The sequence below is a fragment of the Rhipicephalus sanguineus genome, chromosome 3 (assembly GCF_013339695.2).
Source record: "Rhipicephalus sanguineus isolate Rsan-2018 chromosome 3, BIME_Rsan_1.4, whole genome shotgun sequence".
Taxonomy (NCBI): Eukaryota; Metazoa; Arthropoda; class Arachnida; order Ixodida; family Ixodidae; genus Rhipicephalus; species Rhipicephalus sanguineus.
In genome coordinates this window covers 221,706,035-221,733,337 of record NC_051178.1, presented here as the reverse complement: position 1 = coordinate 221,733,337, position 27,303 = coordinate 221,706,035, and the positions used below count along the sequence as shown (strand labels likewise).

Below are 27,303 nucleotides of genomic sequence, written 5' to 3'. Positions count from 1 at the left end.
GTGCCCTTTTCTCTTCAGCAGTACTTCTCGGCACCCAGATGGTCCTAATACATTTTTAAGGAGGGTAAAAACATGGAGGTGGGGGGGGGGGAAGGAAAGGTTTCGTCGGAAATGAATGAGTGCTTATGTGAGTTTCTTGCAGGTTGTCATTCCACAACTTGGCACCCGAAAATGTAGACTTTTACCTCGCACATTGAAGCGGACAGGGAGATTGCCATTGCTTGTGTGTTTAGCGGTGTAAATGTGAAAAATGCTACAAGGCAGAGGTGTAAGACATTACCTGGAGGCTCGTCCAGCACTGATGCACTCTGTCCAGGCGCAAGGATCAACTGGCCAAGCAGAACTACCGCTGTGCCGGCTGCGGGCTGCGTGTGAACCAAGGTACGCTGACTCAGGTAGTTGGATTGGTGTGAAACCTAGCCTCTTTTGATACAGGAAGCTTTTAGCCGGAACACATGAAAACTACAGTAGCACTTCTCTGTCTGATACGTCAGAGGCTGGATAGCCTCCCTCGAGTCACGGCTTGCTGTTCTCAATGACAGAGGTCGCTTACTCAGTTGCTGTCTCTGTGTATGAGATACTCTATACAAGGTGAATTTCATGGTATAATAATTTTTACTTACCACATTTAAAGCCAGGTTAGGTGTCTGGCACATGGCATTGCAGTCACATTTCAAATTGACCACACATTATGAGAAAAATGGTGTAGAACTCCCATGCTTCAATGTGAAAACGAACTGCATGTGCCGCCAGTGCTGTCATTTATGCACTACACATTAAAATTTTTATTTATTTGGCAATATTTAATTACACGTTAGCATCCGAAAGCAGTGAGAAATCAGGGTCCAAGCCAGAATAAAACCCAGGCATTTTGTGTGGCAGTCAAGTGTTGTGCCACAGAACCATGCCAGTGCTCAAAGCTGCTCTGGAAGAAGACCCTAAGCAGGCAGCAAGGAGCGACATCAACGGACATAATACTGCGTGGAAGAAGCGTGGAATCACACCATGGGAATTTCACAAGTGAATGATGTAGAGCTTCCTACCCATTACAAAGGGCTCAAAACATCATCAGCCTCAACAAAGTGTGCAGCTATGCATAGACTAACCTTACAGACAAGTGTGCACACTGTTGCAAGAGACAAAAATGCTCACACGAGGCTTTCATAGGGTAGATTTAATGCAAAACATTGTGGCTTATTTGTCTTACGTGAGTGCAGCCAGGCTTTTGCCGTTTTGTGTTTCAAGATTTTTGGTTGTAATTGTGCTGTAATTTGGCTTTCTCACGTATGTGAGATTAGCCAGGCATTACAGCAAGAGAGCAGAGAAGGCGTTTAAAGAGAACATAGTGCATGAATTATGACAGCTAACATCAACAAAGTGGTCTCGGGAGTATTTGGCCTTGCGCTATGGCACCACCTAAGTCGGCACTGCGTGAGGGAAGCTGGAACGAGTCTTTTTTTTTCTATCGCTTTAGTAATTAGCTTGTGGACGCTTGGGCTAGGCACTGATGCCACAAAGAATCCAGCACGACCGACCAAGCCAGTCACCTTGTGTTGGGATGCTAAGCAAGCGCACCGAAACGATATTGCTACCAAAGTGAAATCGATCATGCTTCGCAAGTAAAAATGTTCCATCTCAAGCAGTGTCCATTTTCCCGCGTCAAGTGTGGACTGGTGTCACTTTCATCCAGTTTTGACCAAGCCGGTATATAAACGTGGACGTAGAGTACGGGTCCCTGTTGCACGTGAACCGACGTTAACACTTTCGTGACCGCGGAAAAATTGGTCGTTTTTGGCTAGTCCAGGAAATATTTTTTTCCTGCCACAGAATATAATTGATGCTAAAGTGTGGGGTATCAAATGATAGAGGAAGAATTGGTCTTTCCAACAGTATTAATACCAAACAGGGATTTATTTCGAATATAATAAAAAAAATCAAACGAAGAAAAATGCATCAAAAAGAAAGAAAGATTCATAAAAACATCAGTGCTACTCAGCAAAGGTTAAACATTTAAAAAACATTTAAAAAAATCCAAATATGCATTTTGAGCGCAAAGCCCTCATAGAATAATAGTGGAAATATAAGCTCTGTAAGTACAAAGAATATTTACATAAATACAAGAATATAGGCACTAGTATCTATCATTCCACCGCGCTATGCAGGTTCTCAACGCAGTAAAACAAAGGCTGGCTGCACATGTTTCGGGAAAAAAAAATGTTTCTGTTCAACTTTCCTAGCATAGTTTGGAGTTCTGGTATTTTTCAATTTTCCTGTGTATTTGTTAAAATGAACAGTGTAGCCTGTTCCAAATATGAAAAAATCCATAACTGTACCCTCATTTGACCTCTTTCTCGCTCATATACTGCCGAATACCATACAGACCTTCACATTTCACCATTTTCTCATCCACTGAAAGGTTCCGACGGGGTTAAAAGATAGCGTAGAAGAATCGTTCATGTGTTGTAATAGAGAAGACACGTGGTGAAGCTTCTCATGGGATGCGACGGTCGTCTTCATCAGATCAGAGACACTCAAGAAGCCTTTAACCTTTTCCGTGGCATCACTGACGGTGGACGAAGGCCTGGAAATATGTGTCGTCGACACCAACACCAATGCAAGCGCGGGACTTCAACGATTACCATGTACACATGGAGTGAGACGAACTTGCCCATCTTCTCTTCAGTAACCTCCCTCCATGGATCCGTCCCTCTCACTGTATGTTGGCTTTTCAAACGTATGCATGCACGCATACTTGTCTCTGACGACTTCTGTGGTAAAAAATTACAGCATATCCACGGGTGAATGATGAAGAGCTCGGGCGAAGCTCCTGAAGCAATCATGGTATCGGGGTTCGCTTCTCGTTGAGCCCGTTTCGCAGCGGCGTCCTTGGCGCGCACCGTCACGGGATCCGCCCGGCTGCCGCCAAGCGAGCGCCCGCCGCTGCGCATCATCCATGCTCCGCCAACGATCCGACACGTACGGCGACGATCCAGGAGAATGAGAGGGGCGCTCCATCCCCGCGCATCCCCGCGCAGCCCGCGCAGCAGCCAATCGGAGAGCAGCGGAACTTCCAGCGCCATCTAGTGTCGATTCACACAAGCGCCATATTGCACACAATTCTATTGGACCAACGCCATCTAGGAAATGAGACGAGAAATGGTAATGACGACACAGATTGTGTACAGCGCCATCTAGAATATCGTCCCTGAACTGCAGTTTGTATGTACTTCTATGAGACAGCGCCATCTATTGCATCATATGGGAGATCCGTTTACGCCGGACAACGGAGACGGACAAGGTTAGACTAAGAGGAGCTACGTCCCTAAGAACAACACGACGCCGCCGCGCAGCACACCGGGGCGTTGGGTCAAAGTCCGCTCCGCGCCATTTTCGCGAAGAGAACTGCGCTCTTTCTGTGGCCGGCGCCGAATGCTCCCGCCCGAATGAAGTTAACACCTGGCAGATAAGAGCTGTTATTTTTAGAACGCACCGGATGCGTTTACATCGATGCGCGGCAGTGATAAAACGACCCGAGGAGAAGACGAAGCTTACCGGTGGATAGCTGCTGATGTTCCGGGGAGGTTTGACGCACTTTCGCCGTCCGTATACTGAAGCCTGGCGAATCTAAGTCGTCTTCCGTGTCTGTAGTGCTACCATCATCCAGATATTCCCGCTCATATTTATCGGAATCCGTCAAAATTAGCCGTTTCTGTGGAACACCCGCGAGTGGCGTCGACGCGAAGTATGAAACGAGCGCTCACCTACCCGACTGCGAACAAGCTTTAAAAATCTCCCCACGGTGGAAAAAACAAACTCGCAAACAAAACTGATAAAAAACATGTTATCTTATGCTTTGTATTGCGTTAGCTGTCCAGAACCGCTCAGAGAGTGCCAAAACTTGATCTTGAAGTCATCGATAACATACTATCGATGGGACTAGGTGCGGTCACGAAAGTGTTAAGGTGAAGGTTAACAATAAAAGCTGCTGTTATTGTTTAGTTATTTTGGTCAATATATTTAGGTGGCTGATAACCGGCACTGAAGCATTCACAAAATCAGCATAAGGCAGTGCATTTGTTTATATTGGCATGTATGGTCATTGTTCTGTCGCAGGAGCAGCAGACGCCAGCGCTTTGTCCAACGCACCTAAAAAGTTGCATTGCTGCGCTTGCTGTGGCCGCTATTTATTCACTTTCAAGACATCATAAACATTATCAAGGTTGCCAACATAGAACTATAACCACGCCATACGTGGCTGAATACATAACAGCCACTGCTCGTTGTTCGCTTGAAGTACACTTGAAACTGTTCTGTGAAATAATGACAAAATTCTGAAAAACATACAAAGTTGCCCATGTAAGAGGCATTGCATTATGTGCTGAGGCGAGCCGATATGAGTGTCTTGGCTATTCGGGACTGTTATATATCGATTTTTAGTTTAGTTTATTGTTTATTTTCAACATGTTACATGTCAGGGGATGGTATGGCTAACGGCAGATTAACTGCCGGACAATGGCCCTACCACCAAAGCACTGTTCAACCGGGTTTTGAACATATCAAGAAATTATACAATAGAAAGTGGAAGCACTAAAGAGAAAACATGACATAGTTCAATCCTGCATTTAGTGCTATTCATCATGTGCAGATTGCGTGCTTGATAATGCATTGCTGCAGTGTACGTGCCCCGCGCATGTATAGCTCTTTTTGCAGACTTGCATATGTAATAAGGTACGCATATGGGCTGGTTGTTTCATGATTAACTGTACAAAACAGCGCTAAAAGACGGGACAAAGAAAGGACACAAACCACGGCGCTGACTAACAACCAAATGTGTTTTATTCTTCCAGTCCGCATGTATATACTCCGCTACAATCTCAAGAAAACAGAAAAACAAAGAAACAAAGAAAAAGATGATGATTAGCCTGCGCAGACGCCAAAAAAATTTGCAGTGGCTTAGCTCGGCTATGCCAGGATATACGTAGCGTTAGCAAAGGTTCAGCTGATTATTCTTAGCTTTCCAGTTTGCCTAAGAATATTAGCCTTCTTCTGTTCATTCTTCGTACACTGAACCGCTAATTGCCAGGCAACTACTTCGGGATCCGATGAGATAAGCTTCTCGGCTCTTCTGCGCCGTTGAGCGGCATTTGCGCTCTCCTTCTCCGTGGCGTTAGCCACCTGAAAACGCCAGTCAGAGGCACTATCAAGCGGCTCCAGCACAGTGTCAGACGGCGACTTCTCAGCAAAGGGGAATAGCTGCGCGCGCGCCGGCGTCAGTCTGTCTGCCATGGCTACGACGTCACTCCTCACGAATGCGCAGACTAGCAGCGGCGAGTCGCGTGCGGCGGTGGCGGAGTCTGCGCGCGCGCCGGCGCCAGTGTGTCTACCGCGGCTACGACGCCACTCCTCCCGAACGCGCAGACCAGCAGCGGCGAGCCGCGCGAAGCGGTGGCGGAGAGCGTGTGAGATGCCGGCTCCGGTGAGCCAGCTGTGTGACATCACTGAGCCTCGCCCATGCGCAGCACGGCTCATGAGGGTCCACGCGAAATCGGCTCCGGCTAGGCAAGTGTAGCTAACGCTACAAAATCCTCAATCGGACAGAAAAGGTAACTCCTTCGGAAGGAGGGATATCGAGGGGAGGCTGACACATGCCTCTCCGCCGTTATAGATATGATACGCTTCAGAAATGACACGCACCCGTTCATCGCGGTGCTTTGACAGAAATGTCGAATCTTTAAAAGATGGCTGGCAACCACATTCATTACAGTGAAAAGACAGTTGACTATCTCTGGCTTGTTTACGGACGTTGTTTGCATTTGTTCACACGTTGTTCGCATGCGAACAACGTACGTAAACAAGCCATAGGTAGTCAACTGTCTCTTCACTGTAATGAATGTGGTTGCCAGCCATCTTTTAAAAATTCGACATTCCTGTCAAAGTACCGCGATGAACGGGCGCGTGTCATTTCTGAAGCGTATCATGTCAATAACGGCGGAGAGGCATGTGTCAGCCTCCCCTCCATATCCCTCCTTCCGAAGGAGTTAACTTTTCTGTCCGATTGAGGATTTTTTGGCCTCTGCGCAGGCTAATCATCATCTTTTTCTTTGTTTCTTTGCTTTTCTGTTTTCTTGAGATTGTGGCGGAGTATATACATGCGGACTGGAAGAATAAAACACATTTGGTTGTTAGTCAGCGCCGTGGTTTGTGTCCTTTTTTCGTCCCGTCTTTTAGCGCTGTTTTGTACAGTTAATTGCATGATGTCTATCAGAAAGCAGTGAAAATACTTCATTTTTTTTACTCTAATATGAGTATTGAGCGAACTACATCGAAAATGTGCACCGTGATTGTATGTGTGCTCTGTTAAAACCAGAACCTTTGAACTTGCTAAATGCAAGACTGTATATCTATATATATTATTTCTCTTTCCACTTTTTTTATTTTTTACCACGATAACCAAGTGGAAAGGGTAGCCATTGCCCTGAAATGGCAACAACTCTTTCATTTATTTATATTTCAGTAAAAAAATTGTGGCGGTTTTTTTTTTTTGCTAAATGCCTGAATTGGCTGTGAGTTATTGCCTCTCTTTTTTTTCTCGTTTTTTTTTGGGTCTAGAAAGGCAAGCAGTGCTTCTCGATAACTGAGAAATTTGCCTGCATAGCAGTGCATGCACAAACAGTAAGTAGTTGCATTTCATCATTGCAGTCTCCGGCTGCCTTCGAAAAAGAAAGTACGGCCACTTGCTGATCATGCTGGCAGTGCGGTGTCGGCATTGGATTGCCGCTTCTCATGTCTCATGTGCCACTGTAATAACTTATTGTTAGGGCTTACTTCTGACCTTATATACTATCTTCACATACTTTCTTTTCCTTTTTTTTTGTTGTTGAAAGTTGGCACCTGTGTACGTGTTATCCATTCGTCTTGTCCCGTCTCGATAAATCTGTGCTAAATACTTCAGAAACTAATAGTTGTTGACTTGTATTTGGCATGGGCGTGCTTTAATTATAAGAATGTCTTACTTTGTTATACTTTACAGTGTACGAAGTTCATCAATCATCACTTGTGTTAGTTATAGCACGTCTGCTTTCGATCCATCTAAAAAAATTGGCTGCGTATCTGCGTGCTTCGCTGCAAATATCGTCTAATGACAATAGAAGAGGCGCTGCGTGAGATATGGACGCCATCTGGCAATACGTCGGGAAACATGAGTGCTGTGTTGGGGGCTGGTAGTCCCGGCGCAGCAGCAGGCGAAGACCGGCGGTGACCAACGCGACCGGCGGGGACGCCAGCCAGCCCGAACATGCGCTTTGGCGCGAAGCGCTGAAGCAGAAGAAGCGTCCGCACTCAACGAGTACTCTCCACACTTTTATTTACACGTCGCCTGGGTAAAACATGAATGCCAGAGCGGCGCCCCATGGCATTCGTAAAGTGCAATACAGAACCGAAACCGAAACACAACAATGAGCTCGTGCAGAGGGCACGGAGGAAGGCAAGTTTCAGCACAGTAGCATTTTCAGCGCAGCTTAAGAAACTAGGGTCTTTAGAATTACGTATGTATGCATTTTCAATTAAAGGAAAACACCACCTAATACTTACCTAGTGATGTTGCGCCTCAGATATGCGTAACATTTGCTTTTTGATCGACAATGTACACAAGTATGAACCTAGTCAGCCGTTCAAGATGGCTGGCCCTTGGGCAAGTGGTTCAACTTTGGCCGACTGACTAAATTGAGTGACGTGCCGATAAACAGAAAGACAGACCAAAATTTCTCCGTTTAAGTATCCCAAGAAAGACTATCGTCTTTAAAAAGCAGCGCTTCTTCACTCACGCACGAAGGAACAATACACGAGGACAGTCCTCATGTGTTGCCCTGGTCCATGTGTAAGGTAGCATTGGTTATTTAAATACCAACGCTTCGAAACTCTTGCCCCCCCCCCCCCCCCCCCAGGGGTGTCTGTGCAAGCAGGCGTTTGGTGTGTAGCGACACCACGCACCTGAGCTAACCCCTCCCACACCCCGCCGTGCGTGGCTTAGCCGTGTCCGGGGAAAATGGGATCGTGGGGGTTGAGCCAATGCCGGGTAATTGGACCTTTTTAAGGCCCCCAGCACACGCAACACACCCCTTTGGTCCCGGATTCACGTAGACGGCACCCCTGAGCTGACCCACCCAGGTGAAATTGGCGGTCGCCGTTTCCTATCCCTCTCTCTTATCTTTTCCTTTCCTCTCTGTCCTGTCTCCTACTCCCTTTAGTTACTTCCCTGTTTTCGTAGGCGGCCTGGGTTAACGTTGTGCAAATAGCCAACCTCGGTCTATGCGCATTTGGTTATAATAGCGGTGTACGGCTGGCATTTGCATGTTTTCGATAGCGTGAATGTTGTAGCGTCCCCATGTTCGGCTCCGTGGTGGGTGGCTGCCATCGGTGCCGAATTGAATTCCAATATCATGCATAGAGCATTCTCTTTAATAAGTGATCGTGACGCTTCAAAGTGTGTACACACTGAAGAGATGACTTTCCTCAGCCGACCAAAAGAAACATTCCTTTATTACCATGTTGTGCACAACGAAAAGACCAACAAAACAGCTAGGACTGTTTCCCCTTTTATTCTAAAAAGACAGGGCGTGCAAACACGGACACAAGAAAGAAGTCAGGACACCACAAATGCCGACTAACAACTGAAGAGACGCACAATGGCTGAAAAGAAAGAAGGCACGAAAACTTATCTGCGCATGCCCATGCAACAGGCGAACCTATCAATCCGGCACGCGTGGCGGTCTACGTGGAAGATAACTGTTAAGGCATTTGATTTCATCTTTATGCAAGTTAATCGACAGTTGGCTCACGCATACGCTACCACTATTCTCAATATGCCATGCTTCAATCATCAGGCGCGTTTCTTCATTTTTATGACGGTACAACACTGCGCATTCATCGAATTTTGGCGTGCACTTACAACCTCGACAATGTAAAGATAGATTAGAAGGTGAGCCTCCTGTTAGCGATCTCTTATGTTCCAACAATCTCTGGTTAATGCATCGGCCCGTTTGTCCTACGTAGAAGCGGCCGCAGCTGAAAGGGACCTTATACACCACACTCGTACGGCAATCAGTGTTTGCACGCCCTGTCTTCTTAGAATAAATACTTACCAACTAGCTCAGCTCTCTGTTATTCTAAGTCCCCTTTTATTGTTGCCAGATCACTAACAAACGTGGGAACCATCGTTAAAAGCGCAACATCACACAACATAAGAGAAAACCAGACGAGCACAGGCGCAAACTAACAACTGATTGAGACAGATCTCCAGGTATATATACCAACAGGCTGCGCAGGCGCATGGTCACAACAATCCTGGGAAAAATCAAACATATCGCGAAAGAAAATCAATTCCAGCTTTATACAGCGCAGCGCAATGGAAGTGTCGCTGACACACTCCTCACCTGCTTTACCGATTAGAAACGCTTCCAGCGTTTCACGAGCCGTTTTTTGTCAGCTTCTGCCTACTATTTTTGCGCATTCGAAACGTGGTTCACAATTCGGGCAAGCCAGCTGTCCTGCTGTCGGGTCGTCGTGCAGGGTCTGGAGGACTTCTGGTCGCAATTCTGAAGACACCACGAAAAGGTACTTAACTCGATGTGGTGAGAAGTTTTTTTGGAGAACGCACTTGCGTAAGAAAAACGACGCCGGTGCTCGCTTGAACACTTTCGGAACGACGGCGTTCTTGCCCTCCAGGTATTCCATAAGGCCTCTGAGTTCCGGGTCGGATCGCCGTTGTTCAGCGAAGTCGTCGGCACTGATGGTTCCCACGAAGTAGTCATCATCCTGGTCGTCTTGCGGCGGCGGGTCCACGGGGGCATGAGACAGGCAGTCGGCGTCGGAGTGTTTTCTTCCGGACTTGTAAACGACGGTAATGTCAAATTCTTGTTCTTGTAGTCTCAAGCTCCATCGTGCGAGACGACCTGAAGGGTCCTTCAAGTTAGCTAGCCAACACAGGGCGTGGTGGTCGCTCACAACTTTGAAGGGCCTGCCGGAAAGGTAGGGGCGAAACTTTGATGTAGCCCAGATTATGGCGAGGCACTCCTTTTCTGTCTTAGAATAGTTGGCTTCCGCCTTTGATGGCGACCGGCTAACATAGCTGATTACCCTTTCCAATCCGTCAGTCTTCTGCACAAGAACGGCGCCGAGTCCTACATTGCTTGCGTCGGTGTGCACTTATGTTTGGGCCTATTTGTCGAAATGCGCGAGTAACAGAGGCGTCTGCAGGCGTCGCTTTGGTTCTTGAAATGCTTCCTCCTGCGGCGTTTCCCACTTGAACTGGACGTCGGTCCTGGTAAGGCTAGTAAGTGGCTCGGCGATGCGGGCAAAGATTTTGACGAACCGCCTGTAATAGGCGGACAGGCCGAGAAATCGACGCACGGCCTTCTTGTCGGCAGGTGGCGGGAATGTAGCGATGGCGACTGTATTCTGCGGGTCAGGGCGTACTTCGGACTTGCTTATCATGTGTCTCAAGAACAAGAGCTCCTCGTACGCAAAGCGACACTTTTCTAGCTTCAGGGTGAGTCCGGAGTTCTTTATTGCTTGAAGTACAGCTTCAAGCCGCCGCAGCTGTTCGTCGAAGTTTGAGGCAAACACAACGACGTCGTCCAAGTACACGAGGCAAATCTGCCACTTCAAGCCAGCCAGTGCTGTATCCATGACACGTTGGAAAGTCGCGGGTGCCGAACAAAGACCAAAAGGCATGACCTTTAACTCGAACAGGCCGTCTGGTGTTATGAAGGCAGTCTTTTCTCGGTCTCTCTCGTCGACTTCGATTTGCCAGTAGCCGGTCTTGAGGTCCATCGACGAAACGTACTTGGCGTTGTGGAGTCGATCTAGGGCGTCGTCTATTCGTAGGAGAGGGTACACGTCCTTCGTGACCTTGTTCAGGCGACGATAGTCGACGCAAAAACGTAGTGTTCCATCCTTCCTCACTAAAACCACAGGTGACGCCCACGGATTCTTGGATGGTTGGATGATGTCGCGTAGCATTTCGTCGACCTGTTTCTTGACGGCCTCGCGTTCTCGCGTCGAAACTCTGTACGGGCTCTGACGGATTGGTCGGGCACTTTCTTCTGTTATGATGCGATGTTTCGCGACTGGTGTCTGTCGAATTCTTGACGACGACGAGAAGCAGTCCTTGAATTGTAGGAGCAGGGCTTTTAGCTGGTCTTGCTTGTGCTTCGGGAGACTCGGGTTGACGTCGAAGCAGGTTCGGTAGCATCTAAGAGGGTGAAAGCATTGCTGGCGTCCACGAATTCGTGGAGGTAGGCGACCGTCGTACCAATGTTGAGGTGCCTATATTCGTGGCTGAAGTTTGTTAGCACTACCTTTGTTTTGCCATCATGTAGCTCGGCTATGCCTCTTGCGACGCAAATCTGACGATTCAGAAGTAGGTGCTGATCGCCCTCGATGACACCTTCAAGGTCGGCGGGTTCTTCGGTGCCGACGGAAATGATGATGCTGGAGAGAGGCGGAATGGTGACGTGCTCTTCTATCACATTCAATACGGGGTTTCCTGGCGTCGTGTGTGGCGGCAGCGCTTTTTCTGAGGTTAGCGTTATTGACTCAGACCTCAGATCGGTGACGGCGCCGTGGTGGCTTAGGAAGTTCATCCCAAGTATCACATCCCTGGAGCAGTTTTGCAGGATTACAAAGCTCGCAGGATAAGTCCGGTTATTGATGGTGACTCTCGCGGTGCAGACTCCACCGGAGTTATTAGATGGCCCCCAGCGGTCCGGATTTCGGGGCCTTGCCACGCGGTCCTAACTTTCTTCAACCTTGTGGCGAATGGTCCACTGACGACGGAATAGTTGGCTCCGGTGTCGACGAGAGCGGTGACGTTGTGGCCATCGAATAGTACGTCGAGGTCGAGGTCGCTAATTCGCCGTCTTGCGTTGCGGTTAAATCGCGGCGTCGGGTCACGGCCGTATCGGTTACCGCTAAGACCGTCTATGTACGCCACCCAGTCTGGCAACGCGCTCGAGCACTTCCGGTGCGCAAGCAATAAACATCAGTTCTTCCATGGCCACTGTACGTGTCGGTCTCGTTGCATACATGGTGTCAGAAGTGGCTAGATCACCACGCTAGAAAATGACTGAACTTCCGCCCCCAGAGCCGTTACGTTTCGGGGATAATGTGGCGGAGAACTGGATTCGGTTCAAGCAGCGAGTCGAGCTGTACTTCACCGCCACAGAAACCTCGGAACCGGGAAAGCAACGCAGCCCCGCCCAGAAAGCCTCGATCTTGCTTCACCTGGCGGGCCAAGAGGCGATCGATGTTTATAACACTTTCGACCTCACTGGAGAAGAAAAGCAGGACTACGACAAGTTAGTCCAAGCATTCGAGGCTTACTGCTTACCTCAGAGCAACGAAACGTTCGAGCGCTACGTGTTCCGGAGCCGCACGCGGACCGAAGGTGAGCCTTTCGAGCAGTTCTATCGGGACCTACAACTGAAATCGAAGAGCTGCAACTTTGAGAACCTCCGGGAGTCGATGCTGCGTGACCAAATAGTGTACGGCACATCTAGTAAAGCGTTGAGAGAAAAACTTCTAGCCAAAAAAGACTTGACGCTCAGCACAGCTGTTGAGTGGGCCAAGGCTGAGGAAATCGCTGCCGCACAAACCAAAGCGTGGAGTGAAACCAAGAGCGTAGACGCAGTGACGCAAGACAAAAAGAAGTATCAGCAACACAGGAAGGACTCGCTAGGGCACAGCAAAGAGAGACATCAAGGAAAGAAATGCGGCTACTGCGACCGCTCGCATAGGCCTCGAGAGTGTCCAGCATATGGGAAATATTGTGCTAGATGCGGAAAGCAGAATCATTTCGCAGTTTGCTGCAAAGCAAGAGCAACGCATGTGAACGACATCGCCGAGCGGGATGACGACGACGATGACGACGCCTTTACTGTGCTGCACATATCTACGGCATGTAAGAAAGCGAGCACGGCCGATAGGCGCGACTGGCAGGTTGCGACTCAGATTTCGGGACGAGAAGTGCAGCTGAAAGTAGACACCGGCGCGCAGGCCAACCTGCTGCCGGCCCGAGCAGTACTGCGCAGCTACGGCGGTGATGAAATAGTGCATATGGGGAAGGTATGCCTCCCAGTTCAGATTGGAGAAGACACCAAGATAGTGGAATTCTTTGTAGTGAAGAAAGGTCGGCAGGCGATCTTAGGACTGCACGCTTGCGAGCAGTTTGGTCTCGTGAACAGAATTAGAGCAGTCAACAAGGGTGACTTATCCGAGTGGATTCGCAGAGAGTATCGGAAGTTGTTTACGGGCATCAGACTACTAAAGCGAGAATACAGTATGGCGCTCCAAGACGGCGCCCGCGCAGTCGTCGAGCCGGCGCGACGTGTACCTCACGCAATTCGACCCCGGTTGAAAGAGGAACTTGATCGTTTGGAGGCAGCGGGGATCATAGCCAGGGTGCGGGAGCCTTCTGACTGGGTAAGCCCACTTGTTATTGCTCGAAAGAAGAACGGTCAGCTTCGGGTCTGCATGGATCCCAGAAAAGTGAATGAGGTTTTGAAGAGAGAACACTTTCAACTTCCACGCAGAGAAGAGATTGAAAGCGAACTGGCAGGGGCGAAATATTTCAGCTCGCTTGATGCCAACAGCGGTTTCCACCAAATACCTCTTGAAAAGTCCTCGCGCATTTGCACATTCAGCAGCCCATTTGGTCGTTACCGGTTCCTAAGGCTGCCCTTTGGCATCGCGTCGGCTCCAGAGATATTTCAAAGGACAATGACCGAGATTTTTGATGGGCTACCTGGAGTACGCATCTACATCGATGACATTTTAATTTGGGGTGCCTCGTGGGAAGAGCACCAAAAAAGGCTGCACAATGCCCTGAAAACAGCTAGTGAAGCGGGCCTCACGCTTAATTGGGAAAAATGTAAGTTCGGAGTGAAGCAGATAGACTTCCTTGGAGATAGAATAAGTGCGGAAGGCATCAAACCAAATCCAGAACTGGTAGAGTGCATAGCCCATTGCCAGAGACCAGCTACAAAAAAGGAAGTCCAAAGGTTGCTAGGCGCTGTCAACTATTTCAGCAAGTACTTGCCGAACTTAGCAAGTCATACAGAGTCACTTCGAGGACTATTGCGTGAAGGCGTTATCTTTGAATGGACAAGAGCGCACGACATCGAGTGGGCCCATCTAAAAAAAATGCTGACGCGAGCTCCGGTGCTTGCAATTTTTGATCCATCCTTGCCTACTAAGTTGTCTACTGACGCATCCGCCTATGCAGTGGGAGCAGCACTTCTTCAGCAGCATGGTACCGAGTGGCAACCGGTTGGCTATGCGTCAAGAGTTTTGACCGAAACTGAGCGCCAATAAGAGGCTGGGTCCGAGCTAGTTGGTACACTGACATTATGAAACCGTTAAGCGCACAAAGACGGGTGTGTCGTCTTCTTGTTCCCGTCTTTGTGCGCTTAACGGTTTCATAATGTGAGCGCCAATACGCACAGATTGAAAAGGAGGCCCTTGGAATAGTATTTGGCTGTGAGAAGTTTAATGAGTTTGTTCTAGGCCAAAGAATTATAATAGAGACTGATCACAGTCCATTAATTTCTATCTCAAAGATAGGACTCAGCGACATACCGCCCCGTCTTCAAAGATTGTTCCTGAGACTGCTGAAATATGACTACCGACTGTACTTTGTTCCAGGAAAGAAACTGATTGTAGCTGACACCCTGTCGAGAATTCAAGGACAATGCATGTCAGAAAACTGCTCGAAGGACTTGGAGATACACGCCACCAGTGTTTTGGAGGAACGAGTCAGCAGGAGAACAAAGCAAAGACTGGAAGATGCCACAGCTAGAGACCCAGAACTGCAGCAGGTCATAAAAAATCTGCAGGCGACAAAGCCTATCAAGGGGGTGTGGAAAAAACACACTAACGAATTGTATGTGGTGGAAGGTGTGCTGATGAAAGGCACCAAAGTTGTAATCCCTCCCGAGCTTAGAAAAGAAATGCTCTGTCGGTTGCACCGGGGGCATCTGGGCATGGCCAAGTGCATATCACGAGCACGCACTCTCATGTACTGGCCGAGGATGGCAGCTGACATAAGACAAATGGTGGAACAGTGTGAGACCTGCCAAATACATGCATACAAACAACCCGCTGAGCCCCTGCTGTTACGAGACACACCAAATCAACCCTGGTCCAGGGTATAGGAGCGGACTTGTCTGAATATGCTGGCAAGCATTACCTAGTCGTGTGCGATGCATACTCTATCCGGAGGTTGAGGAGTTGCATGGGACCACGACAAGTGAAGTCATCAATAAACTCTCGCGGGTATTTGCACGCTATGGCATTCCACATGAGCTCTGCACTGATGGCGGTCCCCAGTTTACAGCCAAGGAATTTAAAAACTTTGCAGTGATGTTTGACTTTGAGCACATCATCTCTAGCCCCTATTATCCGAAACCTAATGGACTCGCGTAAAAAGGGGTACAAATCATAAAAAGGCTCCTCAAGAAGGCAGGGTCAAAGGAGGAGTTTTGGCTTGGCCTCCTTAACTACAGTGCAGCTCCACTGGAAGACGGTGTCTCACCATCCCAGTATCCAATGGGTCGCAACAGCAGAACACCACTCCCAGACCTTTGCTTGGATTCACCACGGCAGCTATCAAACCCTCGAAAACACAAGCAAAATATGAACACAGGACAGCATCTCCCGCCGCTCCACCCCGGAGACACTGTTCGTATTTGGTCGAGAAACAAATGGGGCACGAAAGCTAAGGTTTTGGACCTTGTGGCCTTCAGATCGTACAGGGTGCTAACAGAGGATGGAAGCGAATCCAGAAGGAACCGCCAAGACTTGCGGAAAACAAAATATTCTAGCAACTCAGCACCGCAGCAGCTTTATCCTACTGGACTTAGTAACGCGGGGGAGGGGAGTCAGTCAGGACTGCAGGGAGCAACCGATGTAAAACTGGCATTCATGAGCGTTGACCTTCCCTTAGTGACCGCAAGATCAACAGCAGCAGCAAGGGAACTATGTGCGCCCCCCAGACAACTATAGAAGCACCTACAGAATCATCGCCCATAGTGGGACCAAGGGCTGCCGAAGAATGCCTTCCTCCCGCACCTCCTAGACAAGCAGGAGTGTCGGGGGAAGATGAGCCTAGAGCGTCGTCCATCCAACAAACCACCGAGAAGCCAGCTGTGCAGGCCCCAAGAGGTTCAGCAGAGACTGCTATAGAACACCGTTATAATACATCGCCGCGGCGGTCATCAAGAATCAAAAGACCTCCCCACCGATTGGGCTACCAGAATTAACAAGTCTGCTCTTGCACCTTATAAAGGACATACTGTGTAATCAGCTCGTAATTTTAAAGAAAAGAGGATGTATCGGTTACCGCTAAGACCGTCTATGTACGCCACCCAGTCGGGCAACGCGCTCGAGCACTTCCGGTGCGCAAGCAATAAACATCAGTTCTTCCATTGCCACTGTACGTGTCGGTCTCGTTGCATACAACGGCTAGGTCGGCTTGTCCCGCTGCTTTTACATTGCGTCGACAGGTCTTCTTCAGGGACTGAGGTTTCGTCATCAGGGCTTCGTCTGCTTCGCTTCGTGTTCTGCAGGTCTTGTCGCGTTGTCGTTGTGGGCGGCCGCGGAGGATCTTCGGCATTTCATCGTACAGCAACCGCACCTCCATCGGTTGCTGTCCTTACTTTCCCGGATACGGGCTAGGCGACCGGCCCCGGTTTGGGCCAGTGTGCTGCCGACGGTGCAGTGACATGTAGCGGCCGGGCGGCGGCGAGCGGGAAGGTCGTCGTTCTTGCCACTGCGTTCCGGTGCGGTAGTCGTCGATGTCGCGAGGCCGTTCGCCTGGCTGCGGGCGCGGCGCGTTGACGGCGAATCCGCGTAGCCCCATCTGTCGGTACTAGCAGCGGCGGTACGTGTGGCCGGCCTCCCCGCAGTGGTAGCAGAGCGGGCGGTTGTCAGGGGCGCGCCAAACGTCGGTCTTCCTTGGCGCGTAGCGCGGGGCATAGCGCTGGGCGACAGGAGGACGGTAGGGTGTCGGTGGTGGTGGTGGCTGCGGAACTGCTGCGGCGGCGCGGCGTCTTGACGTGGACGAGGTGCGGGGGCGTTGCGTCCGGCTGCAGCAGCGTAGCTCATTGCTTGTGGCTCGGGCTGCACTGGTTCAGGTGCTCCCAGAAATTGCTGGATTTCCTGGCGTACGACGTCGGCGATCTGGTCCACTTGAGGCTGGGAGGAGGGCAACAATTTACGCAGCTCCTCCCGCGCGATAGCTCTGATGGTGTCACGCAGGTCATCAGATTGCGGCGGTTGTACTGCCTCGTACGCATTTCCACCGTCTTCTCGATCGCTGTTGCTTCCGTCAGGAATTCTTGGACGGTCTTGGGTGGTTTACGCACCAGCCCAGCAAACAGCTGTTCCTTTACTCCTTGCATGTGGAAACGAACCTTCTTCTCTTCTGGCATGTTGGGGTCAGCGTGGCGGAACAGCCGGGTCATTTCTTCCGCGAAGATGGTCACGTTTTCGTTCGGGAGTTGAACCCATGTCTCCAGCAAGGTAGCGTCCCTTTCCTTTCGGACGACGCTCGTGAACGTCTCCAAACAAGCACTCCGAAAGAGATCCCAAGTTCGAAGTGTGGACTCCCGGTTCTCGAGCCATGTCCTTGCTGCTTCTTCCAGGTAGAAGCACACGTGGCGCAGCTTGTTGTCGGCGTTCCAGTTGTTAAATGTTGCGACCCTTTCAAACGTCTCCAGCCAGGTTTCAGGATCTTCACATGGCGAACCACGGAACGTCGGCGGCTTCCTGTTCGGTTGCATCACTATTACGGCAGGGTTCGCTGCGGCCGTGATCGTGCCTGTTGTCTTTGTCGCTGTGGCTTTTGTCTTGTCCGGTTGGGGCCCGTATTGGGGGGGTACTCCTTTCAGTCTGTGGCTAGCTCGCTGCACGAGGTGTTCGACATCTACTTCACGCTGTGGGCTTGGTTCCCGGCTCTTCGTAGGTGTCCGGAACATCAAGGTGTCAGCACCTCCACCAGATGTCACGTGGTTTTGACGTCGATGAAGACAGCAGTCGGCGTGTCAAGATGAAACTGTTTATTTCGCCGAACTTGTGGCCGGGAAACGAAAACTCAAACTACAGCAATACACGCTGTGTACTGATAGCGGCGAACTGGGCGTCGGCCATTGATAATCTGCTCATGGCTGGGACGCGCCGTCTTTTATACATCACGCATCGAACTTTCCAGTCTTATGACTGGTGGTCGCGCAAGCTCCGGAATAATCTAGACTGTTCGCGTCCTGCGCACATTCTTGACAAAATGATCTACTACAATCGCGAAGCTTCTCGAACACTGCGGCACGGTCAGCGTTGAGCACTGCTAACCGTCCTTGCTGGTCAAACCCGAATACATCAAATTGAAACAAGAAGTGGGCGTGGCAATATTCTCTCTCTACATACCTCCACACTACCACCTGCACAAGCATGAATTCCAGTCCTTAACAGATGAACTACCAGAACCTTATCTGGTCCTTGGGGACTTCAGTGCACATAGCAGTCTATGGGGCGATTCTCGGTACAATGCTCGAGGTCGTTTAATTGAACAATTCGTTTACTCTTCTGGCGCATGACGCTTGAATGAGAAAGAGGCAACATATTATAGCCTCGCTAACAATACCTACTCGTCCATAGATCTCAGCATTGCATCCCCATCGCTTCTACCCTTACTCAAACGGAGTCATTAGTAATCCTTACGGAAGTGACCACTTTCCAATAGTTCTGAGTGCACCAATAACGAATGAATGTCCTCCACAGGTTCCCAAATGGCGCATTGACAAAACCGATTGGGAACAGTTCCAAAACTTACTCTCTTTAGTTGGACAGACATATGTGGTTTAAGCTTAGATGCAGCCGTAAAGTACTTTATAGCTTTTCTCACCGATGCTGCAACTAAGTGTATCCCACAAACAACTGGACTGCCCGGTAAACGACGCATGCAATGGTGAAACACGAAGTGTCGAAATGCGCGCAAATAGCTAAACAAGGCTTGGAGGTTGCTTCGGGACTTACCGACAGCCGAGAATCTTGAAAGTTTTAGGAACATAAAGTCTCAAGGCAGAAGGACACGCCGACAGGCTAGAAGGGAGAGTTGGCAAAAATTTTTAACAGGCATCAATTCATATACCGTATTTTCGGGTTTATAAGTCGCACCCTTGTATAAGCGCACCTCCCTCAAAATGGCTGTTTTTCCGAAAAAAAGAAACTTAGATAAGTCACACTGGTGCATATGTCGCACCAGTGTACGAGACGCACCTGCTCATCCGGCCACCGTAAAGTATCGTGTCGTGAGAATGCACTGCAAAAATTAGGGGTGTGCGAATATTCGAGTTTCGAATTCGAATCGAAAGTACCTAATTGAATAATTCGATTCGACTTTCGAAGTTTCGAATAATTCGACAGGACGTATAGCAAAAACGGGACAAAGGCCTATGGTCCAACCTTTAGGGTGGGGTGGCTAAAACTAACGCTAATGTCGTTACAGTAAGCCTTTCGTTAAAACTTTCACTGATATTCTGGTTCAAGAGCGAGCGCATGCTTATTTTAACAGATTATGTAATTTCTGCACGTAAAAAAACACTTGAGAGACCCGTAAACCCTTCACAACTTCACTTCTGAAACGAACGCGCGGACTACTTGCGTAGTTCGGTCGCGTGTGCTGCAAACGCCGTAAAACGTTCCAACTTTGCCCCGCGAAACCCTCGATGGTTGGCTTCACTTGTGAACATTGGTTCACGCTGTGCTACTGCCACACCGCAGCCCTCGTTCAGAAACTTCCATCGTTCCGGCGCACTGTTAAAATGCTGCTGTGAACAACGGGTGGCCAAAAATTTTTGACTCATGACGATGCACTACAACGTTACCGTGGCCAGATGAGCCGTAAACACCGTAACATCACGGCGAGAGAGCCTGAAGCCAGGTCATGTGGAACAGCCTCTGTTTCTGCACGGCAATTTGTAGCCTTTCGGTAGCAGTCACACACCGCGTTAGGTGCTCGAGGACATGAGCAGATTTCATTTCTTTGTTCTTCCTCTTCAATTTTCAGTGTCATCTTTCGTATTCGATATTTGATATTTTTGGCCACTATTCGGCACTATTCGATTCGGATTCGATTCGAGATAGAATTTCACTATTTGCACACCCCTAGAAAAAATGCATGCTTGCGGCGGCCACCGCTTTTGCATGTTTCCAGCTGTTGGTAGACGCGTGCGAGCGCCTCCCAAATACATAAAAACAATACTTTGTGAAGTATTTTTATTATTTCGATAGCTTGGTGGCATTTAATCCAAACCATCAAAGTCGTCTTCCTCCAAGTCGCTCACGAACAACGCAGCTACTTCTGGTTGTAGTACTGCTGGCACATCACTGTCGTCCTCTGACTCGCTCAAATTGGACTCTGCAACATCGCCATCGGCCGTGCAGGGGATCAACCTGGCCTTGCGAAAGCCCGCCACAATGGTCTTCTCAGGAATTGAATCCCAAGCTCCACTCACCCATTTTGCCACTTCGCCGAACTCTGTGCGTCTCATGCGCCCCGTTTTTTTGAAGCTGCGCTCTCCCTCTGACATCCATGTTTCCCAGAAATGTCGCAGAACTGCCTCGAAGTTGTGGTTGATAGAAATGTCGAGCGACTGAAGCATCTTCATGATGGTGAGCGCAAATGGAACACGGACGAAAAGAAGAAAAAACGACGACACAAGCGCTATGTCGTCGTTTTTCTTCTTTTCGTCTGTGTTCCATTTCCGCTAACCATCGTGAGCATTTTCCAACTCGCCCAATTCACTACCCTTCTGAAGCATCTTCGTTATGCTGCCGGGCATAAATTTTCTTGACAATGTCGGTGACATGCACCCGTATACTGTCCATCACCAGCATTCCTGGCTTCACGTGGAAGAATCCGTCTGGTCAACGTGAAAAACAGCAGTCAATCCACACACTCATCATCAACCCTTCGTGTTCACCTGAATCACCACTGTAGTAGGGTGATTCCACGTAAGATCGAACAATCGATGGCTAGTCGACCTCTCAAATTGATTTCAAAATTTTATATATTTTTGCCTGATGAGTGGAAAGAAGAGATCCGCAATTTGTTTTGCCGCCAAAAATTTTTTCGAAGCACAGGAAATCAATAATGACGAAGAGGTGGAGTGAAGTTGTAACTCGGCGCTCGTCTGTGTTTTATGTGTCTCCTGTCTTCGTCCAAGTCGCGCTGCATTTTTCCGAGTATGTACCAACTCGCCCAAGTCAAAGTTTTATTGGGAGTGAAGCGCTCATCCGCTCTGCTGTTTTGGCCAACTTTCGTTCTGAATTGCACAAAATATATTAAAGTTAGGTAGCTGAAATTCCTTTAACTAAATATGTGCATGTTTTTGCTTCTGCTCAGGTATTTTTAGTTTTGATGTGTAGTGTAGATGTTTTTATAAAAAAACCTCAAAAGTGGCCCAGGGAACGTTATTTTCTTTACTTTGGAGGTCTCTATCTCAAAAATGCCTTGTAGCAGAGCGACAAAAATTGCGCATTACGTTCTTCGCATGCTTATCTACCACAGTGCGGAATCTTACATTTATGTAACGTTTCAGTAAGGAGATATGATCGTGCTAAGTTAAAGAAAACACCGGACAATGGAAATTTTTGACGACATTAAAAAAAACCCATTTTTTATATTTCTTAAACTTTGTCCACTTATTCTCCTCCACATCAGCTTTCATAATCATTGAAAACATGTTGCATAATGTCGTTGCACTAATAGTTACGACCCCTCCAATGAGACCCTTAGGCAAGGGTTGGCAATTCTGACTTCTTGCCCAGCAAGTGTATAAAATGCAGGCAGGATTGAATTTCTTTTTATTAAAAGGCCAGCAGGTACCGAAAAAGGTGTCGCCGGCACTGAACACGTTAATCCTGAAATTATTTCGTCACTGCAGCAGCCACGAGCGCGGGGCTACCGAGCAGGCGCCCGCGCACCCGAGATGCTCGTTGTAAGAGACGGCGCAGTGAGAGCTCGTTTTCGCGTCCTCAGACCGATTGAGTTCGAAACAGCAACACCTCTCGACGTAATTGACTGATTTTAAAAATAAAGTTTTTTCTCTCTCTCTCTCTCGGGTGACTTCAACGCACGTGCACTTAAGCTTCGCTATTTTATCCGCCCTGTGTTCGCATCGCAGCTATAGGCGCTGATAACACGGCGGAGATGGAAGCAAGATTAGAACTCTATAAGGGAGCTATGAGCGCTCGCTTCACACACGCTGCTGCCAGAGAAACTGCGCTGCGCCAGGTGCGATCAGAGGAAAGCATTAACGTGGCGCTCCAGTGGCAAAGCAAAATATGGAATGTCAAAGGAAAGAAAAGCAAAACTATCGGTAACCGGATGCGCTTGCCTATCTCAGATGTCGGCAGCAGACGGCCTGAACTGGCCGCACGTTCAGAGCGCTGTTCACACTTCATTCGGCACGGATAGTTCTTGTGCTTTGCTTTTACTCTACTCCTCCTGTGTGTCTCATGGCGAGAAGTATAGCTTGGAATGAGTGTATTGTGGAGACTACCTTTTGAAGCACAAGAAGCTTAAAGGAGTGCTGACACGAATTTTTAAAAATTTCGTATTGTTGCTCTGAATAAAAATGCTGGTGTCGAGAAACCTAAAACGACTATTGTGGTGCCTGGGAATGCATGGTATATATTTTAATTAGCGCCACCTTAAAAAGACACTTTCGGTTTAGATATCGAGGGGGCGGCTTCTCAGTGTCGCTTCATAGCAGTGTGACGTCACGGAGATACAGAAACTCGCGACGTACTAGCAGCAAATTCGTCATCTACTCGTGGTGCACATAAACAACGATGAGTGAATTGTTGTCCTGTGACCCTGACAGTGGTTTCTGCGGTTTAGGCTGCATGTAGGACGCAGAACTCGCATACTCGGGGGAACTGTCTGGACTCGTGGGGATAATGTCCTTGCAGTGGAGCTGGCTTGCAGATGCTCAGCGACGAAAACTTCAAAGTCAAATTAAAGTACTATTTTATACGTGTTCTCCGACTCCAGTGTGTGGACAGCGTTGACACTGTATTCCAACGAAGCAAAATATGTCCCTTTTGCGATGTCTCAAAATCGTGTCAGTACTCCTTTAATTATTGCAAAGAAGCCAAAATTTCGTAGAGTTACCGACCTAGGCATATACGCTTTGAGGGAACGCTTAACGCCCGAAAGATCAGTGACTGCCAGTGAGACGGACTACTTGTGCTACGCGTGCTTTTGCTACCACTGCAATGAAAGATCTTCACGGAACGCACAGTTTAACGATGACATTCTTATGCCCCCTGAAAAAGAAATCGACGTCATTAACCAGATCACTGCGACTACCGGTGCACGTGCGTTCAAGTCACCCGAGAGGTGTTGCTGTTTCGAACTCAATCGGTCTGAGGACGCGAAAACGAGCTCTCACTGCGCCGTCTCTTACAACGAGCATCTCGGGTGCGCGCGCGCCTGCTCGGTAGCGCCGCGCTCGTGGCTGCTGCAGTGACGAAATAATTTCAGGATTAACGTGTTCAGTGCCGGCGACACCTTTTTCAGCGCCTGCTGGCCTTTTAATAAAAAGAAATTCAATCCTGCCTGCATTTTATACACTTGCTGGGCAAGAAGTCAGAATTGCCCATCCTTGCCTAAGGGTCTCATTGGAGGAGTCGTAACTATTAGTGCAACAACATTATGCAACATGTTTTCAATGATTATGAAAGCTGATGTGGAGGAGAATAAGTGGACAAAGTTTAAGAAATATAAAAAATGGGTTTTTTTTTTTAAATGTCGTCAGAAGTTTCCATTGTCCGGTGTTTTCTTTAACTTAGCCCGATCATATCTCCTTACTGAAACGTTACATAAATGTAAGATTCCGCACTGCGGTAGATAAGCATGCGAAGAACGTAATGCGCAATTTTTGTCGCTCTGCTACAAGGCATTTTTGAGATAGAGACTTTCAAGGTAAAGAAAATAACCTTCCCTGGGCCAATTTTGAGGTTTTTTATAAGAACATCTACACTGCACATCAAAACTAAAAATACCTGAGCAGAAGCAAAAACATGCATATATTTTGTTAAAGAAATTTCAGCTACCTAACTTTAATATATTTTGTGCAATTCAGAACGAAAGTTGGCCAAAACAGCAGAGCGGATGAGCGCTTCACTCCACCTCTTCGTCATTATTGATTTCCTGTGCTTCGAAAAAATTTTTGGCGGCAAAAGAAATTGCAGATCTCTTCTTTCCACTCATCAGGCAAAAATATATAAAATTTTGAAATAAATTTGAGAGGTCGACTAGCCATCGATTGTTCGATCTTACGTGGAATCACCCAGTAGCGAAAATATCCTTCGGCAAGGTTTTTCACCTAAAAATAAGCATGGAGGTAGCTTTGTGCCATCCACACAGCAGGCGAGCACAACAGTAAAGTGGGATTTCTCGTGGCCTGTTGTTCTCACCGTGACATTTTTCTAGACTTTCTCGGCGACGCTTCTCCCAAGCATGATGTTGAATGTCAGCGGCACTTCATCCATGTTGACGATGTGGCTCGCGCTGACATTCTTCTTCGCAACTTCCTCCATCACGAATGAGCTGAAGTTGTACAGTTGCCGTCTGAAAGTCGTCAGGAAGCTTCTGGCACACTGTCGTCCGAGCTCTCCTGTCCAGCTGATTCCACCGCATAAAGCAGAAACACCACGACGGACCACCATTAAATCTTGTAGCGTTGGTCTCCGCTGCCAGAGCCTTGGCCTTCAGGCGCAGCTGCACTGGCGACAGCCCTCTTCCTTCGGCTCGCTGTTGCAGCACCCACGTGCGCAGACCATGCTCAAGGTCCGGCCAGCGTGCCTTCTTGCCGCGGTTGGCTTTCTTTGTTGACTTATCGTCCTGAGGACACTGTGGGCCTTGCGCCAGGCCCAGAATATTTTTTCGCTAACATCGAATTACCTCCCTGTTGCTCGGTTTCCGTGTTCGTCAGAAAATTATCTGCGCGCAGCTTGATCTTTGCGCGTCATAGCTTTTCTGACTTTGCTTTCCATGTGGTGCCATGGTTAGCAAGGCTCTACCTGGCTGTACGCTACGACGCACAACACACACGACGCACGCAGCAGCAGCGATGCAGTGAGTTCAATGAAGACATTATGGCGGACGGAAGTGACGGCAAAGGAATTGGCTCTGAAATCCAAACTTGCTTTCCATAATTTATAATTTTAAAAAATACCTCCACGATGCCACGCCTCTTTGATTCTTTGATTATTTTTTTTCTGTGCAAAACTACGTCAGCTGCGTTATTTCTAGGGTGTTAACTTACTGTTCATCTTATTTTCTTTTGAAATGTGGTTTTTCTGCATGGCAGAGAGCAGCGCACGCTGAAGCGTCATTTGATGTGTAGCGCATCCTCTTACGTCGCGCCCCGAAACCGGCGCCTGCGGCATCGCAAGAAAAACTCTCTTGCTAGGCCGCCGCCGCCGGTCCGGCGGCGCAGGGAAGAGGGGACAACTCGAAGCGCGCTCCTTCTCTCCTATTTCTCCTCTTTCCCTTTCGCATCGCCCCGCGCGCCTGCTCGCGCTTTTGGGAAACAATAAACAGTTCCTAACCAGATGTAGCTCTCGGTTCCTCCTGCGCGCGCTCTACAATTTGGTGACCCTGTTGCATACACGCCCTTAATTCAAGTTAGAGTCATGTCCCTCGCAGAGCCGGACGCACAACTGACACTAGGAACCACCATGCCACAAGACCAGGCAGATCCCCCTAACATCGGCCGGAATTCCCACACTGCAGACGCTCCCGGTGACGCAGTCTCTGCAGTATCCCTACGCCTGCCACAATACTGGGAGCGCAACCCAACCGTCTGGTTCCTGCAGGTGGAATCGCAGTTCCACATCTGCCGTATAACATCGCAGCTGCAAAAATTCCACCACGTCGTCAGTGCACTGCCGCCTACTGCAGCAGAAGAGGTCTCCGACATACTGGTTTCCTTCAGGACGAACCTCCCGTTAGCTCCCTACGACGAACTCAAGGCAGCGCTGCTCGACAGAACCGCTGCATCGGAACGGACGCGAATTCAGCAGCAGCTGCTCTCAACTGCGGAGCTCTGCGACCGGAGGCCCACGCAGCTGCTTCGTCAGATGATGCAGCTCCTCGGTTCGCGCGCCCACGCAATGGACAATGCCGTGCTACGCGAGCTGTTTCTCCAACGCTTGCCGTCCAACGCGCAAATGGTGCTGGCCACCGCTTCCACTATGGATTTGCCGTCACTCGCCGCACTCGCCGACAAAGTCATGGAAGTGGCGACGCAGCACTTGCAAGTCGCTGCCGTTAGCACTCCTTCTACACGACCCCCGTCGTCATGTGCTGCTTCTAATTTGACAACCGCTACCACCTCGCCTTCCCACATCGACCACCTCTGTGACAGGCTCGAAGAAATAATCGTGGCAGCCACGCGACAAGACTATGCTCCACGCCGTTCGCGACAACGTGGCCGATCCTCAACCCCCCACCGTGCCGGGGATCGTGATCGGAGTGAGTCTACAGGCCCAAGCTTGTGCTACTACCATCGCCGTTTTGGAGCCGAAGCCCGCCACTGCCTGTTGCCATGCGCTTGGACGGGAAACCCGCCGGCCGACCACTAGCGGCGACAAGCGGTCAGGGCCTCGAGGAATGTCGCCTCTTCCACGTCGCCGACCACACCACAGGACAGAAATTTCTCATCGACACCGGAGCCCAGGTCAGCGTCCTTCCTGCAGCAAGGTCAGAACGTACTTTGCCTGCCATTTTATACCTTCAAGCTGTAAATGGCACTCGCATTCCTGTGTACGCACAACGTTCCCTCACGCTGAACCTGGGGCTTCGCAGACTGTTCCGGTGGGTGTTTTTAGTTGCCGACGTCGGGTCCGCAATAATAGGGGCCGATTTTCTTGCCAAGCATGGGCTCCTCGTCGACCTCAGACACAAACGTCTCCTGGACTCAGCCACGAGCCTGTCTGTCCAAGGCATCGCTGCGGGCGCAACTACTGATGTGGCACCTTCCTGCGCTGCAGTAGCCTCAGAACCGTTCGCCGCCTTGATAAATGAATTCCCATCCCTGACATCCCCACAAGACTGGACTCAACCTGTTGCTCACGACATTCAGCACCATATAATAACATCCGGCCCACCTGTTTTCTGCCGTCCACGGCGCCTTGCCCCCGACAAGCTCAAAGTGGCCCGTGCTGAGTTCGAGCACA

At 49.2% G+C, this 27,303-nt stretch overlaps 1 protein-coding gene across 1 annotated transcript in view; it reads left to right on the top strand.

The window, feature by feature from the left end:
• Positions 1-27,303, top strand: part of LOC119388327 (run domain Beclin-1-interacting and cysteine-rich domain-containing protein) — a gene marked incomplete in the record, with an annotated part of 358,140 nt that overhangs the window by 169,094 nt on the left and 161,743 nt on the right. Inside the window, 1 exon segment of the mRNA XM_037656030.2 lies at positions 317-381. Within this exon segment, the coding sequence (XP_037511958.1) occupies positions 317-381 (65 nt within the window).